Source organism: Ahaetulla prasina, chromosome 1 (assembly GCF_028640845.1).
Source record: "Ahaetulla prasina isolate Xishuangbanna chromosome 1, ASM2864084v1, whole genome shotgun sequence".
Lineage (NCBI taxonomy): Eukaryota > Metazoa > Chordata > Lepidosauria > Squamata > Colubridae > Ahaetulla > Ahaetulla prasina.
In genome coordinates this window covers 272,133,898-272,150,595 of record NC_080539.1, presented here as the reverse complement: position 1 = coordinate 272,150,595, position 16,698 = coordinate 272,133,898, and the positions used below count along the sequence as shown (strand labels likewise).

The 16,698-nt window shown below is 37.7% G+C and overlaps 1 protein-coding gene across 8 annotated transcripts in view; it reads left to right on the top strand.

Moving 5' to 3' along the window:
* SCUBE2 (signal peptide, CUB domain and EGF like domain containing 2) overlaps window positions 1-16,698 on the top strand; it is a 63,943-nt gene that overhangs the window by 34,854 nt on the left and 12,391 nt on the right. For 6 of the 8 annotated variants that reach the window (XM_058159517.1, XM_058159491.1, XM_058159500.1 and 3 more), the window contains 5 exons: window positions 2,229-2,315; window positions 3,429-3,533; window positions 3,855-4,010; window positions 4,364-4,567; window positions 8,248-8,418. In XM_058159517.1, coding sequence (XP_058015500.1) covers window positions 2,229-2,315; window positions 3,429-3,533; window positions 3,855-4,010; window positions 4,364-4,567; window positions 8,248-8,418 — 723 coding nt within the window. The remainder of the gene's footprint in view (window positions 1-2,228; window positions 2,316-3,428; window positions 3,534-3,854; window positions 4,011-4,363; window positions 4,568-8,247; window positions 8,419-16,698) is intronic. The other 2 variants (XM_058159509.1, XM_058159532.1) reach the window with 2 other exon arrangements.

The window sequence follows — 16,698 nt, the reverse complement described above, 5'->3', positions numbered from 1 at the left end:
GTATCCATAGTTCCTGACCAATGGACATAAAGAATCTTGTGACATTGAATGGAACCATAATTTCATGTCTTGTTTTTAGGTTTCTCTGTTTTAACTTCAGATAAAGTCATTTTTTCAAACAGATCTTTCAGCCTATAAATACCATTCCCATTCCACAATTCAAATTGCAAATTCACTTGCACTGAAAACAAATAATGCTCTTAAAATGGCACCGAAGAGATACACGGTCTCCAAGATCTTAGTGTCGTCTCCAGGAATAGGTTCACTATTATTTATGAGTTTGTGCAGTATGGTAGCATAAAATATAGCAAATAAATATATTTTGTTTATGGTAGAGCTATTGACCTCCGGTTGCAAGGTCAAAATGGTTTGGCAAAAGTGTGATTGATTGCAAATATATGCAATTTTAGCTCTTACCACTGCTGATTATTGCCACTTTCTATATGCTCCTCCTCCTGGATATCTCTTGGATACTATCTATCTACCTATGACCTAGGATAAAATGATTGACTTTTCTTTAGAGCCTGAAAATATAGAGTTTGACAAATCTTGAAAGACTAAGAAAGAAAAAACTTAGCCTCTTCCATGTGTGATATTCTCTTTCTCTCCTCTCCTCTCCTATTCTATTCTATTCCTCTCAGTTTTGAAATTTAGCTTTTCTGGAAGCTATCCAAGCTTCTTTGCCAGGCTGGGGACCCTGGTAATGATATAATTTGATGAAGAGGTATTTGGGCTTGTGTATCTTTGGGTGTCCATAGAAGCATGGGAGGATAGGTGCTCTGTTTTTCATCCACCACTGTGATTCTTTTGTGATTTGATCAGATTAGTAACAGTAACAGAGTTGGAAGGGACCTTGGAGGTCATCTACTCCAACCCCCTGCTCACACAGGAGACCTGTACTAGGGATTCGAACCTCCGAACTGCCGACCTTTCTGATCGACAAACTCAGTGTCTTAGCCACTGAGCCACCTAGTCAGGCTAATTGTCTAGTTTCTGTATTGAGTTGGTATTTACTGGGATGTAAGTTCTTTGTCCTTGCATTCAGTCCATGATAACCATGGTTCAGTCATTGTCTGCTGGTAGAATAGCGTTGATTTGATCCTTTAGGTGTTTTAGGGCAATTCTCTGCTTCTATGTTGTTATGATCTGTGGTATGATTGTGTGCCTTATGTTTTCTTCGAGAGCACCAAGGGCTCCATGGTTCTACCCTGAGTTTCATTTGTCATCTTTTATTGAAATTCCATAATTTCAGAATTGCAGTCTATTTTGATGGGAATTCTAGTAAATAATGCCATGCTAGGTAATTAATATGATCAATGTCAGATCTCTTTTATAGGAAAAAAACATTTCTTGCTATTATGCTTGCCAAGTTATAGAGTTGTATAACAAACATTTACATAAACATACAGATTTTAGCTAATACAAACTGTCTCAGAAATTAGAGGCTAGGGATGGTTAAACAGATAAAAGTGAAAAACCACTGGTGAAAAAAGAAGACATGCAAGTTACAAACTGTAATAAAGAGTTTAAGACCTTGAAATAGGATACTTTGTCTGAAATAAGTCAGACTAAATAAAACTCAGATACAGCACTCAGAAGACAATTTCTTTTTAATGTCTCTCCCTCTCCCTCTCTGTCTCTCTCTCTGTCTCTCTCTCTCTATCTATCTCTCCCTCCCTCCTCCCCCACTCTTTCTCTCTCCCTCCCTCCTCCCTGTCTTCCTGTGTGTGTTGAGACTGCCTCTGTAATTTGATACTCTAACCTGACAAACAATACTTTTGATTCACTGTATTCAATTTCAGAGTAATTTTGAATAACTTACAACAGTACAGAACTTCCATCATCTCCTTTAGTAAATGAAGTCTACCATATTGTGTAAATAATTACAATCAGTAATTATAGGTTTTACTTTTTATTTATAAAATTTGCTGCCCATCTCTTATCCAACAACTATAGATAATCATGACAATAATATATTTTTGTAATTTTGAAGCATTGTTTATATATTAGTGTAAGGATAACGTGGCTGTGGTCCTTTATATGTTGTTGAACTATAATTCTCCACAATGCCATCTAACATAGACCATGCTGGGAAATGTAGTTCAGCAATAGCTGAAGAGTCACAATTTACCTGTTGCTATGTTAGAATGAGATTTCAGAAGTATATTTCAGCCATGCTCTAGCATGTATTTCTGTTTTATTGTATAGCCTTATGATCTGTCTCTTAGGCCTGGAAGATTCCTATACTATAAAATGTGGCAACCCTTTATCACCTAAGAAAAAAATACAAAATCCAAATGAATCAACTACTTTAGGTAATTATTTTATATGCATGATTTCAAAATATATTACACATTTTTAGCTGGTTTGTTTTTGTTTTGTTTTTGTTTGTAGGCTTACTTGCCAATAAAGAAAATATTGTTCAATTAGTAAATTAATCTGCCTAATTTTTCTTGTGTTTGAGCAGATTTTAATTTTCTTTAAAATAACTTTTGTCTGTTTTAATGTATTCTTTTTGCATCTTGCAGCAACCAGAAAAATAGAAAAGGCATTGCTGCCTTTTTGGAGGGAAATAGGATAAATATTTTAAGGTACCGCTTGCATGTGTGCCTTTTGTAAGCATTTTAAAAAACACATATATTTTAAAATATAACTTTTAAATTTTAAATACATTTTTATTTTAAAAATTCATCATGTCTTAATGTTTTTACATCAAAAGATTTGAATATCACAGCAATCAACTGATTTCAGCATTCAACATGCTTATCTATACTTAGCATGACACATTTGCTTAGGGCTAGCATGACACATAGCTTAGATTCATCATTTGTGATTAAAGTGGATGAAAGTTGCTGCTGTACATTTTATTATTAAATTGATTAAACCCGGCCATAATATATCATCAATGATTAACTAACCACATTGTCTATGTTCAGACAACACAGTAAACCAAAACAAACTACAATATGGGTTATTATATTAATCTGGTTATACTACCCACTAATAATTTTATTTGTTTGGCTTTGTCTGCAGACAGTGTGGTTTGTTGCAAGTTCTTCAGTTACTTCAAATATTCCTATAACCTCACTGTACTATATATTTTGGCTTGGCTTGGCTTGTTTGCTTTCATTTTTTGGCTCTTGAGATGAGGAGTTTTTGCATAGTTTATTTGTTTGTTTGTTTATTCCATTTACATAGCCCCCTATTTGCCTTGCAATTCTAAGTGGCTAAGAAAAATTTACATCAAATGCAAAGGAAAATGTTGAGATAATAAAAGAAAGAAAACAAGGTGCTCTGGAGACTAGATCCCTAGCCCTTATACATTAAGAATTAAATGAGGCATGTGGAAACCATCTCTATTACCTGCTTGGTTTTGGTAATGAATTCAGTTAATTTGAAAATAATTATTCAACTGTTTCTTTCTGAAGATCTCTCTATCATCAGGACAACTGTAACTTTTAAGTTTAATCAAGGAAAATGTAATTTGAAAAAGAGTAAGATGTTTCAGGATGCTCTTCGTCATGTAATACCAGGTATGGATGACAACGCATAGTTTAAAATGGTTGTTTTTGTAAATCATTTATGACTTGTTAGGATTTGGGGATTTCTGTTGATGTAGTGATTCACAGTTCTTCTCAGATTTGGGATATAACTATAAATGTTTCCAGAACAGTTGCTGGTATGTCACATGCTAAATATCTAAACTAGGAGCTGCAGTTGTTTGTCATTTATAAGCATCTGGAATTAATCATATAACCCCACACACATTTATTCAGCAACATTTATCAAGCTTTAGCAAATGCCCAGTAACAAATTTGGCCAAGTTGCTGCTTCCTTTAATTTTGTCCACACAGAGAAACGTAATTCAGTAATGGAGAACTTCTACTATGTAAACCTAACATGCAGTTCTGGCAAGAAAACTGTTGGAGACCTCGGCAGAATGAAGGCAGCTAGAGAAATGTTTATATCTGCAGACTTTGAGCTTGAAACAGACCAAAAGGAGGTGGCAGGTTGGTTGGAAAAGAACTGAAAGACTTCGTTTCTGACAGAGCTTTGTTGCAGTTTGATCTTTGAGTTCTCTCTTTCATTTCCATTTCTGTGCAAAAAAGAAAAAAAGTATCTCCTGTTTTGAAGCTTAAGAGCTCTTTTCCATATGATCAGAAAGCTACTGTGGCTGAAGGTGTTATTGTTCTACATTAAGGTCTGTTTTGTGTGCCTTGAAAATTTCACCTCAGGACAAAATTTATGCCATAATTTAGGCAGGCTGTCTTCTCAATTGCTGTATCAGTTGCCTCTTTTAAGTAATATGGTTCTATTTGTCCAAGCTTTCTTCTCCTAATCACTGCTACCTGCTCCTATCTAGATACATGTAATCTGAGCTGTGCACGTAAAAGGACTGAGAAAAGGCTTCGTAAAGCTATTAGAACTTTGCGGAAAGTCATCAACAAAGAGCAGTTCCATATTCGCCTGTCTGGTGTAGATCATGGCATGGCCCGAAAGCCTCTCAGAGCAGTAGATATCCAGGATCCCTGCAGCCTAGGTCAAAAGCACATGGATAACAAATGTGGTAAGTAGAATTATCAGAAATTAATATTGATGAAATCTTTCAGATGTGCATCTCATTCTCTTTGCATCATTTGATACTCACAATATCACAAAATCAATGCAGCTATTGAAGGAATGACTAGATCAATAAATGCCAGAATTCTACATTTGACAGCACCACAAAAAATTATTTGTGGAAAAATGAATCTTATGTCAAGGTTATTTTCTTTGGGCTCTGTGTAAGTCCTCTTTGTTAGCTCTATTCTATTATCTCAGACATAAGCTTTGTAATTTATTTTCTATTCTTTTTTTCAATTATCTGAAAGCATCTGTCAGTTTCATAATACTTAGTGTACACAGTGTGAACTTTATTGTTTATCCCATTTATCACGAAAACATGGCAGGTACGAAAAATGTTTATTTAGAAACATGTGTATTAACTCCGTGAGTTCATTGAACTGAAAGCCATGCAATCCTTGATACATATTTTAAAACAAAAGTTCTAAAAAGAACCATGATTACAAAAACACAATGGAAATATGAGATTCCAAAACAAATGTTTCAATAGCAAATTGGCAGGTTTAGTACCTATATTTCAGATTATATGGAAAACTAGCTGATAAAGTAAGAACGAATTCTAGGAAACACAAGCTTTTGTGCTTTTCTCTCTTCTGTTTGGAAATATTTTTGTTTATAGTATATCATACTATGCCATATCATTCAGGTCAACAAACTGTGCTTAATGTTAACTTTTGATTCTTTGAAATGCATTTATATGTCCCTTGGGAAACCTCAGGAAATGAGATGGGAAAACACTCATATTCACCTCTAGATTTATGTGAAATTATGTAACATCCCGTAGCAGGAATGGGGTTTTGAAGTAGGTCATGATATAATGTCTTCAGACCACTTGAGCTGGAGAAAGGAAGAAAGAATCCAGTCCTTGATTTTATCATATCTCTCTTTTAAAATATTGCAATTTTAGTCAATTACTTCATTTTAATTTTTAATCTATGAGATACGTTCATAATATCAAGTGGTATCAGAGAGGCAACAAATAAATAATAGTGAATAAATTTTTAAACATTATTGAAAGCAATATGAAGTTATTCTTCATCAGATAGGTTAACTTGTACTAGAGTTTCAATCTTTTTTGTTTAAAATTGATTTTAAACAAAATTTTAAATTTAAATTTTAAAATTAAAATTTGGTTTAATTTTTTTAATTAACTGAAGATGAACATACCTAATACTCCTCCTTCCTTATTCCTATTTTTATTGTAATTTAAAATTTTTTAACTTTATCCTATTATCTTATTTGTTAAAAAAAATAAAAATACAGGAACAAGTACACTCAGTATGTAGTTTTGTTCCCACTAAATTTTGTATCTCTGATGTTTCTTGAATTGCAGCTTTTTCCCTTTTGAATAACAGGGTCTTGAACAGAATGCAAGAGGCTAATACATTTTCTAAACTAGAGATAAATGCCTAACTGTTCCTACTGTTTCAGGAAGAATAGATTTAAGAGCCCAGTTCTTATACACAAAATTTCTCCACATGCTCACAGCCTATAAACCAGTAAGAAACCAAAACAACAGTAACAACAAAGATTCTGAAACAATATAGAAGGCTTAGAGATACAATCCATTAGTTTTTGTCTTTTTTTCCTTAGGAAATCAGGGCATGGATCTTCAAGGGGTGGTTAGTTGTGGATCATGACCTCTTTTATGAGGTTCACCATCTTAGTCAATGAGACACTATAGTATTTGTCCATGGCATCAAAATCCCAAAGCTAAAACTAGCTGAATAGGGAGAAAGAACCTTTAAATGTCTTTATAATTTCTAATCCAGGCGCCCTCAGGGTGCCTCTTTCCACATCTATCTTTTGCATCAGAATAGCTTTCACTTCACCCCTGAAACTCTTGTATAAGTTAAGAATAGGGTTTTAATGGTCAATGAACACAACAGAAAAGGGTGGCTACAGGAACAGAATCTGTTGATGGTGAATGGTTCTTAACTTAATTTGAAGAAAAGAAAAGAAAAGCAAGCAGAAAGTTTGCTGAATCCTTAATGGAGTTTCATTATTTCTAAACTATTGGTCTTTGTTTTCAAAGGAGGTGTTTTTTGTATTCTGTGGAATACCTTATGTTTTTTTGCTGTGATGTTGCTATTTCGTTCGTATTGAAGGATCAGTGGTGTCTTTAAAAGTTAGTTTAAAGCCGTTGATTTTAGATACTTGATTACCTCACAGAGGGAAATTTTATATACAGGCAAGCAACAATCTAACTATTGGTCCTCCAGATGCTGTCCCTGATGCCTGGGGCTGTTAGAAGTTGTCATTCAGCATATTTGTTTATATCAGTATATTTCTGCTTTATGGCCCTGGAGAAAAGTATCAGGAGTACCTCAGTAGAATGCTTAAAGCAACTATTTGATGTGTAGCTTTCATTTTAAGCAGTGAAAGAGATTGCTATTTTAAGTAAGAGTCACAATTTTAAAGGGTCTATCTATTCCTAGTTATTTAATTAAAATTGTCTCCAGTTTAGTTACAAATATGAAGATGATACTTTAAATTACTGTTCTTTTTTTGTTGCCTCAGTTGAAACGGTTAAGTAGCTGTAAGCCCAGACAATAGCTATGGATTCACTAGTTTAAAAAAGTGATCCAATAATATGTAATCCCCATTGATAACAGGAGGAGAATTGTAGCCAGTTTTATGCATTGTAAGTATGTGTAAGGCTAGGAAAAATCCAATAATGGATCCTATTTTCAATTTTATGGGGTTGTAGACTTTACACATACATAATTATTTAATTGAAATCAATACTGGGAAGAATATTGCTGAGCTGATGTGGCTATTTTTTAGAATGCTTGAATCTTGTAGTTCAGTGATGTGATTAGTCTAGAATTCTTTTGCCTTCAAGGGCCACATTCAGAAGCTATCTATAAGGGATAGTTCAAAGAATAAGGCTAAAACAAACAGATGTTCTCACTTTAACATCCCCTTTTTCTTTGTCTGGCACCATTCTCAACTTTGGTGTCAGAAAGAAAACAGATTGGTCTCATTAGAGGTCTGACCCAATTTCTTTAATAGGGAAAGAGGGTAGGGTAATGAAAATATTTCCCTGAAATAACAGCTGTAGTCCTATGAAAGGCAATTGCTGACTCCTATGTTAGAGATCCTGTTCAGTTGCCTTCCAGGGATCTTTAACTTGAGATGTTGCTGATCAAATAAGATACCTTTCAACTGGAAAAGAGGTGTCTTCTACTATAGTTCATTTCTCAGTTTTTATAGATTTTTTTAAAAGATGTGGATCTAGAACAAAAAGGTGAAAAAGGCCATCTGCCATGGCTTGAACATGATTTTTTTTAAAGTGTAGAATTCTAAAGGAAAATCTTATAGGAAAATTAGAAGGATGTTCATCTTCAGGAACTCAAAGAAAAACCATAATGGGACAAGAGTCAGCTTTCCTGTTCCAAAAATATTCACTATAGTTGTGAACATTCAGAACAAAGAAATATCATCTATATCTTTGTGCTGCTCTAAGTGAAGAAAGATGGTTAGCAATTCAGTGAAATAACACACTTTTAATTGAAAATAGTACATTCAAACATAGGTGAAAGCTTCACCTATGTAATATTCATTCTTCTTACTGAAGAGAAAATATTTTCTGTGACTGACTGTTTTGCCTTCTATTGTTAGCTAGCTGCAGTGTTGGAACATATTTTGATGGGGAACAAGAAAATTGTATTTTATGTCCTAATGGAACTTATCAAGACAATGAAGGTCAAATTGTCTGTGAACCTTGTCCAAATCTTCAACGTTCTGGGGACTCAAAAGCAATTGGTGCTCGCAGTATATCTGAATGTGGAGGTAAGGGTAATATGAAATACACTGTGTTTGGACAGAACGACCCACTGTTGCTTCTCCCTTTTTATATATACTGAAAAATGTTTAACATTAGGCTTTGGAAAAATATTATAATGCCAAAGTTTAGCTAAACAATTTACAGAAAAAGTAGGTTTGCTTTTCATTGCAGGTGAATACACAGTAGAGGTTTGTGGCTGTGAAAGCAGGTATAATCTAACATCTCCCTTCCTATTATTAACTGCTCTGAAACAACCAGGGAAAAAGTGATATAGAGAGATCTCTGTAGAATCTTTGTGGGGAATATTTGCCTGAATAAAGGCAACGTTCTTAGCTTCCAACACGATTCTAGCTATGAAATTCTTCTTGATCTTTGATCATTTTAGCAATGAATTCTTGCTGTAGCCCGGAGAATAGTGGCATTAAAGAGGAACTGATAGATTATACTAGAGACTAAAGAGGATAACCTTTTCTTACTGAACATCAATTTCTGATCATCTGGAGCAGCAAAATTGCCTATGTATGAAACTGTCCAGACACGTTTCTAATATTCCTTCATGAGAGGATTTTACAGTAGATCACCAAAGACTAAATTCTAAACTCAAGAATTAAATACCGCAGGCTGAAGCACCCAGGGCCTCTTGGTAGTATTTCAGACTGTGGCATTCAAGAGTGCTGCCAGACAGTTATTTAAGCTATGTATTAGAGACCACAGACAATTGCTTGCAACAGGGCAACAATAAAATAAATCTTGAAGTTTAGATAATTTTTTCTGGATGGTTAAGAATATACCAATTAAAATGTTTAAAGACTATGGGTTAATTTTATCCAGTAATCAGACTATGTTTTGCCTAGTAAATGTATTCCATGGATTTTCCAAGAAGGAAAGAGTTAAATTTATTATACATTAAAGCCACTTCTGTGGATATAATGTAATGTCATGAAAGATGGAGAAAAAGAATTGGAATTACAAAAGTACAGGATGATTCTGGACTGAATATTCTGTATTTTTTTTTAAAAAATACAGTTGTTTTTGTTAAGTTCGGGCAATGAAGAGGCAGGAGACCAGTGAGTGACAACAGCTCTTTAGTTTATTGTGACCCCAGCGAACACAACCGGCAAAAACCCCTCTTTAAATACTCTTTTGGTTGAGGCTTCAACCAATCAGCAACATGCAATTTTCCCACCCAAAATTCCCTCTCAAAGTTCAAAATACATTACACTCCTTCCCTCCCAGAACGCTTTGTACCTCTATTTACATAATATTTACATGCTATTTCTCTACGTAGTCACGCAGGTAGACAGGGCATCTCCTAACTCTTTCTGACTTGCGCAGTTCATTCTCTGGGAGAGAGTCGAGCTGGTCGGAGGGACTGTTTGTTCCTCCCAGCTCCTCCTCTAGGCCGTCCGGCCCTGGATTATTGGCTGAATCGTTCCTGTTGCCTTCAGGAGGAACCGGTTGGCGTCGCTGGACTTCATCGGAATCAGATAAGTCCTCCGCTTGCCTCGGGTTTGAGTCAGCTGCAGATTCAAACAATTGGTAGTCAGGGCCTGGTTGTTTGGTTTCTAGTTTGTTTGGTATACGTTTTCTTAACTGGTCTATGTGGCGTTTCCATACCTGGCCGTCCTCCATGTCTACTACGTATGATTTGGGTCCGGTTATGCCCAGAATTTCCCCCTTTAACCATGTTGGGCCCTAGCTATAGTTGTGTGCCCATACTGGGTCACCCACCTTCATTTCCCTGGTTTTTCCTTGAATACCCTTGTACCCGTCTGGGGTATAAGTTGGGTTTAGTCGGTCTAGTGGGCACCTGAGTTTCCTGCCCATTAAGAGTTCCGCTGGGCTGCGGCCAGTTGTTACACAAGGGGTCCTATGTTGGACGGCCAGGAAAGTGTCTATTTTCGTTTGCCAGTCGCCTGGACTTATCCTAGATAGCGCTTCCTTGGTGCTCCGAACGAAACGTTCTGCAAGTCCGTTCGTCGCCGGGTGGAAAGGCGCCGAGAGGACATGTCTGATGCCCTCTCCCGCTAAATACCCCTCAAACTAGTTTGCCGTGAATTGCGGGCCGTTGTCAGAGACTAGGGTGTCGGGCAGGCCGTGTGTTACGAATAGATGCCTTAGGACTGTGATTACTGCTTCGGCCGTTGTGCTTTTCATGAGGATTATTTCTAACCATTTTGAGTAGGCATCTACTACAATTAAAAAGGTCTGCCCATGGAACGGCCCCGCAAAATCTATGTGAATCCTGGACCATGGCCCCTGGGGTTTCTCCCACTCTCTAACTGGGGCTGTAGGGGGTAGCGACCTCGACTCTTGCCAGGATTGGCATTTCCCTACCCTGTCTATTCGGTATCCTAGGAATTCTACAGATTTCACCCCAATGTGGCATTTGTTGAGCTTAACTTTAAGCCCCGCAGACCTAAAAATGCCCAACACCTTCCTTAGTTTTACCCCGAGTTCCTCTAAGTTTTCAGCTGATACCAATACATCGTCGAAGTATGGTACCACTCCTGGCAGGCCCTGTAATAATCGCTCCATTAGGTTCTGGAAGAGCCCTGGGGCCACGCTAACTCCGAACTGGAGTCGCGTACATTTGAAAGCCCCGCGGTGCGTGACAATTGTCTGCGCCTCAGCTGTGCTGCTATCTACAGGTAGCTGCTGGTAGGCTTGGGCCAAATCGAGTTTGGCGAAGACCTGCCCTTGCCCTAATGAGTGTAGCAAATGTTGCACCACTGGAACGGGGTATGCACTTCTCTGCAATGCTTTGTTAAGCGTTGCTTTGTAGTCAGCGCAAATCCGGACCGATCCGTCCGGTTTGACTGGGGTTACTATGGGTGTCTCCCATTTTGCATGATCGACGGGGACTAGTATTCCCTGGCTTACTAGCTTGTCCAATTTTCGGTCAGTTTTAGGCTTTAGGGCGAATGGAACCCTCCTAGCCTTTAACCGGATGGGGGCGACTTGGGGGTCAAGGTTGAAAGAAATAGGGGTCCCCACGTACTTGCCCAGGCAATCCTTGAATACGTCCTCGAACTCCTTCAGTAGTTCGTCTCTGAGGATGACGTCGCTCCTGTGGACCCCGGTCATTCCCATGCCCAAAGCTCGGAACCAGTCCAGCCCTAGCAAACTCGGTAGAGTTCCGTTTACTATGGTGATCGGCAGGGTCTTTTTGAATTGTCCATATTTGACTTGGATGGATGTGGCTCCTCGAACAGGGATCCAATTCCCCTGGTAGTCCTGCATTCTCAGCTTCTGGGTTTGTAGCTGACGTTTAGCGATTGCTGGCAAGTCTCTCACGATGGTGTCCCAGGACATAATTGTGATTGACGATCCAGTGTCTACTTCCATGGGGCACTGCACCCCTTCAATGTAGACTTGGGTAAATATTTTTTTCTCTAGTCGTGTCGATGCGTGGCCCACTCTCACAGTGGTCTGGTTTAACTTTGCGCCCTTTTTAAATGGACCAATCCCGGGCCGCTTCGCTGCTTCCGCGCTCTGATTGGTCGGTTTGAATTTTTGGCGGGAAGGTTGGGGGGCTCGGCAGGCCCGAGCTATGTGTCCTTTTTTTTCACACCGCCGACAAACCGCGTCCTTGAATCTGCAGTTTTGCCGTTGGTGTTGCCCCCCACAACTCACACATTCGTTCCGGTCACCTCTCTCCAGCCTCCCGGTGTGGAACACCTCTTCCTCTTCCTCACCTTCCGATTCGGCCTGGACTTCCTCACTGTGGACCGGTGTAGTCTTTGTCCCTGCACCCTGCGCGTTTGGCTTTTGCAAGGTCTCCGCCGCCTTGGTGGACATCTCATGAGCTCTGGCTTCGTCCAGGGCTATCACTAAAGTCAGGTTGCTTTTAGATAGCAGCCGCCTTTGTAGTCTGATGTCCCTGACCCCACAAATGAGTTGTTCGAGTAAGGAATCCTCCAAATCTCTGTACTCACAGTGGTTTGCGGCTTTCCTCAATGCGGCCATGTACACACTTATTGATTCGCCTTCTCGCTGTACCCGTTGCCTCAATTCGAAACGTTGGACGAACTTTGAGGGTACCGGTGCGTAGTGCGCTCGAAGTGTTGTTTGTAGTGTCTGCCACGGTACCGATTGTACCGGCGTTGGCTCTGAGAGTGACTCTGCCGTATCGAAGACCTCTGGACCGCAGTGGCTCAGGAAGTATGCTCGCTTCCGATTGTCCGAGACTCCCTGTACTTCGTTTGCTTCGAGGAAACACTCGAAGCGAGCCATGTACGACCCCCATTTCTCCTTTGCTGGGTCGAATGGCGCTGGCGGCGTGTAGCTGGACATCGCTATTTTCCGCCTTCGAGAACTGGCTGGGTTTTCGAATTCCTGGTTCCTTCAGCTCTTTTTTCAATCTCACTGCCTCAACATCCCACCTTCGTCGCCAATGTTAAGTTCGGGCAAAGAAGAGGCAGGAGACCAGTGAGTGACAACAGCTCTTTAGTTTATTGTGACCCCAGCGAACACAACCGGCAAAAACCCCTCTTTAAATACTCTTTTGGTTGAGGCTTCAACCAATCAGCAACGTGCAATTTTTCCGCCCAAAATTCCCTCTCAAAGTTCAAAATACATTACAGTTTTACTTCTAGAAAGTACTCTAGATATGGGAAGTGTGAATATATTATGAAGGTATCATTTAGTCTAATTTTCATTAGATTATTTAGTCTAATATTCCCTCAATTCATTTAGTCTACTTACCCTGACAGGCAGCACTGTCCAGATTTTCATACACAATCTGTTCCTAGCCATAGATGGAAACGAGTCTGTGCATTTTCCTGTCCTACCCTTTCTAGAGCTATGATCCTTTTCCAAGGTTTTTATTTGATAGATTATTTTCCTGAATAAGCAAATGCTTCTCTGATGGTTACATATAAAAAATTGCTAGCTGACAGTGCTTAACTATTGAAAAAAGGATACAGAATATTTGCAACCTGCTCTTTCTTCAAGGACATTATATAATAAAAATTTTTAATACTACTGGATATAAGGAGCACAGGTTCTATATAACTTTTGAAGCACAGATTCTAGATAAGTCTTGATGGAAAAATAGATGCAAAGATCTAATATACCGTCCTTCAATCTTTGTTCTTAGTGTATTGTAATTTATCTCCATTGAAGTAATATATTTTAACATGCTATTCCTTTTTCCTGGCATACTAAATTTTTTTGATGAAAGAGATCTTTTAATATGGAGTAGATTTGCAATTCTCTATCTGCATTCTTAGTACAAGACCCCAAAATATTTCTGATCAAATAGTTTGGCTTAATATTTTGATCCACAATATAACCCATTCTCTAATTTTTTTCTAATACAGAAAAAGTGTTTGATCTTACTGTGAATTTTATACTCCTCATTTACAAGTCCCTGCACAGTGTGCAATATAGTATCAACATAGAGCATTTTGTAAAATACCCATATTCTCCATTTAAACTATCAGTTTTCAATCAAGAAGTCTGGATGTTTGTTGTTTGATACCACAAACATAGTTTGGTAACTGGTGTGGCTAATCTTTGTAGTTATATTGGCCTGTTGGTAAAGGAAAATGGCAGATCCTCTGATTCAAATTAAATATCCCTATCTAAATTTAAATTTGCATATAATGTAATATCTTAATTACTTCCAAGCTCAAAAGAGAAAGCGTTGAGAAAGAAATGATTTCTTCATGTCCCTCGTGTCATGACTAATGGCTCAGTGTCTCCCATGTCATTTTCTTCCTTCATTGCTGCAATGAGTGCATATGGTTCCTTCTGCTGCTTTATTCATAAGCCAAGGCCGTTTTCCCTATTAAACACAGTTCATTAGCTGTAAACAAAATTCCTCATCCCTGATCAAGAGCAGTTAGTGCCTCTTTTTTTTTTCTGTGAACTTAAATAACCTGAAATGAAGCCAAGGCCAATTTAGCTCCTCATAACAAAAACAGCCATTTGGTGAAGTGATTTATTGAAGCTGTAAACCACAAGGTAACAGATTTAACCTCTCTTCAAAAGTTAAGAACTCCACAGTATAGCCAAACAATTGCAGCAGTAATCCATTGTCTTGCAAAGCAGTTTAATCACTTTCTTTGTCTTTGCAATCTGCTTATTGCAAATTTGGGAGATACATCACTCAGATTTATTTATTTTATTTTTATTTATTTATTTATTTATTTAATTTATATACCGCCCTTCTCCTGAAGGGCGGTTTACAGCCATGGTAAAAAGTACAAATCAAAAAGTTAAAAAAGCATTTAAAAACTAATTAAATTAAAGGCTGAAAGAATTATAATAAAACTATATTAAAACCCCAATAAAAAACTTCATTAAGCCAGCCCTGCACGATGGAACAGAAAGGTCTCTAGCTCGCGGCAAAAGGTCCGGAGATCAGGAAGTTGACGTATCCTCGGAGGCAGTTCATTCCAGAGGGCAGGAGCCCCCACAGAGAAGGCTCTCCCCCTGGGGGTCGCCAGTCTACATTGTTTGACTGACGGCACCCTAAGGAGACCCCCTCTATGGGAGCGCACGGGTCGATGGGAGGCTATTGGTAGCAGCAGGTGGTCTCGTAGATAAATTTACATGGAGAATCTATAGGCAAGATGAATAGAATCAGTTCTAGCAGATTAGCTTTGTTATTATAGTATCTGAGCATCAAAGAAGCAGAAATATTAAAGATCAGGATAGGAATTGGATGTAATTACTGTACTTCTACACCATCTATTTACCATATGGCCTGCATTTGTATGTGTTATGAAAACATTTTAGTACAGTTTCACTATCATTTCTGCCTTGCATATGTCCTTCAACTGAACTGAAAGTGAATGGGTTTTCAAGATGAGCTCTGTGGAAATAAAGTATAAGCAGAACCAGGCATTGTTATATTCAATATATTCAAACAAAGGATAACACTACCTCTCTTTATTAGCTGTTCATTCAGCATATAGGCTAAAGGGGCTTATTACTTCATAAAATAGAGTTGAAGTGAGGTAGAATATTGGGAGGTGCATGAAAATTTATAATTCCTTTTCTGTTAGAAAACTTGGCATGGTATTATTACATAGATAACTAGTAGGGAAAGCATTGAAAATTAAAGTTGTTATACCTTTGGCAACTTTTCCTGACTTTGTCTCCTCCAGGTGTGTTGAGGTTACAACTCCCACAGTTTTAATTTGCGTCAAAGTATATATTTAAACAGAGTGGGTTGGTATCCTATTTTGCATTCTTGTTTTGTTTTTCTTTCTCCCCCCCACAAGTTTTTTAGTTTTTTATATCAAATCAATGCATGAACAGTGTGGCACCTGGGCACCATACATTCCAGTACAAACAAAACTGATCAGATTAAACATCATTATTACATTCAATCAACTTATGAAATTCCCATAACAATACACATCTATATTAGGTTACAGTCTATCGTTATTCAATTATTCCACCTATTTCTCATTATTACAATCATTTTACCAAATAAAAATTTAATACATTAATAATCCCTTTATTTCCATATCCTACTGTAGCTTTTAATCATATCACCCTATATTAAAAAGCTTTTTCTTTCTTTCCTGTCTAACTTCTAATCATATCACCTGTCTACAAAAAGAGGAAAAAAAGAAAAATAATAGGAAGGGAGAGATAGGGAAAGACAATTCAATACAGCAACCAAGAAAAGGAATCATCCAACCATCATCTCTTGCCTGCTTTGTACTTTAGTTGCTATACTTTAAAAGAAAGAGCAGTAAAAGGAGAAGCAAGTCAAAACAACATTAGAGAAAGAAAAAAGACAAATCATCTACCCATCTTCTCTTGCCCGCTTCGATACTTGCTATGCTTTTTTTTTACTTGCCTCCCCCATTCCTCTCTTAAGTCTCCATCTATTTCTATTTCTTGGATGTCCAATCTACCCTCCACCTCTACCCTCTTCCACTGCCTATTTTCTAACATTTTTACTGAGGCCCCTGTCTCCATTTCAAACATATCTTCCAACTCTCTTAATATGTTTTCCCCCGGTTTAATTCATCAAATCATTATTATTTTCATTGTAATCTCCTTGTCTTCTTCCTTCTTTGTTTCTTCTTTTAACTCCTCCCTTTCCTGGGCGTCTCGGTCTGTGATCATGATCCCTTATATAGTGTTTTCAGTTTTTACCATAATATCTTTAAATCCTTTGTCCATAATGTCTTTTATATTTTGATAAAGTAATTCCATCTCCTGGACAATTCCACTCATATCTGCTTCTTCAATATCTTATTTTATTTTTTAAGAAGGCTGATTTTTATCCAACAGCCCAAGAATTATTTATTTAGTCT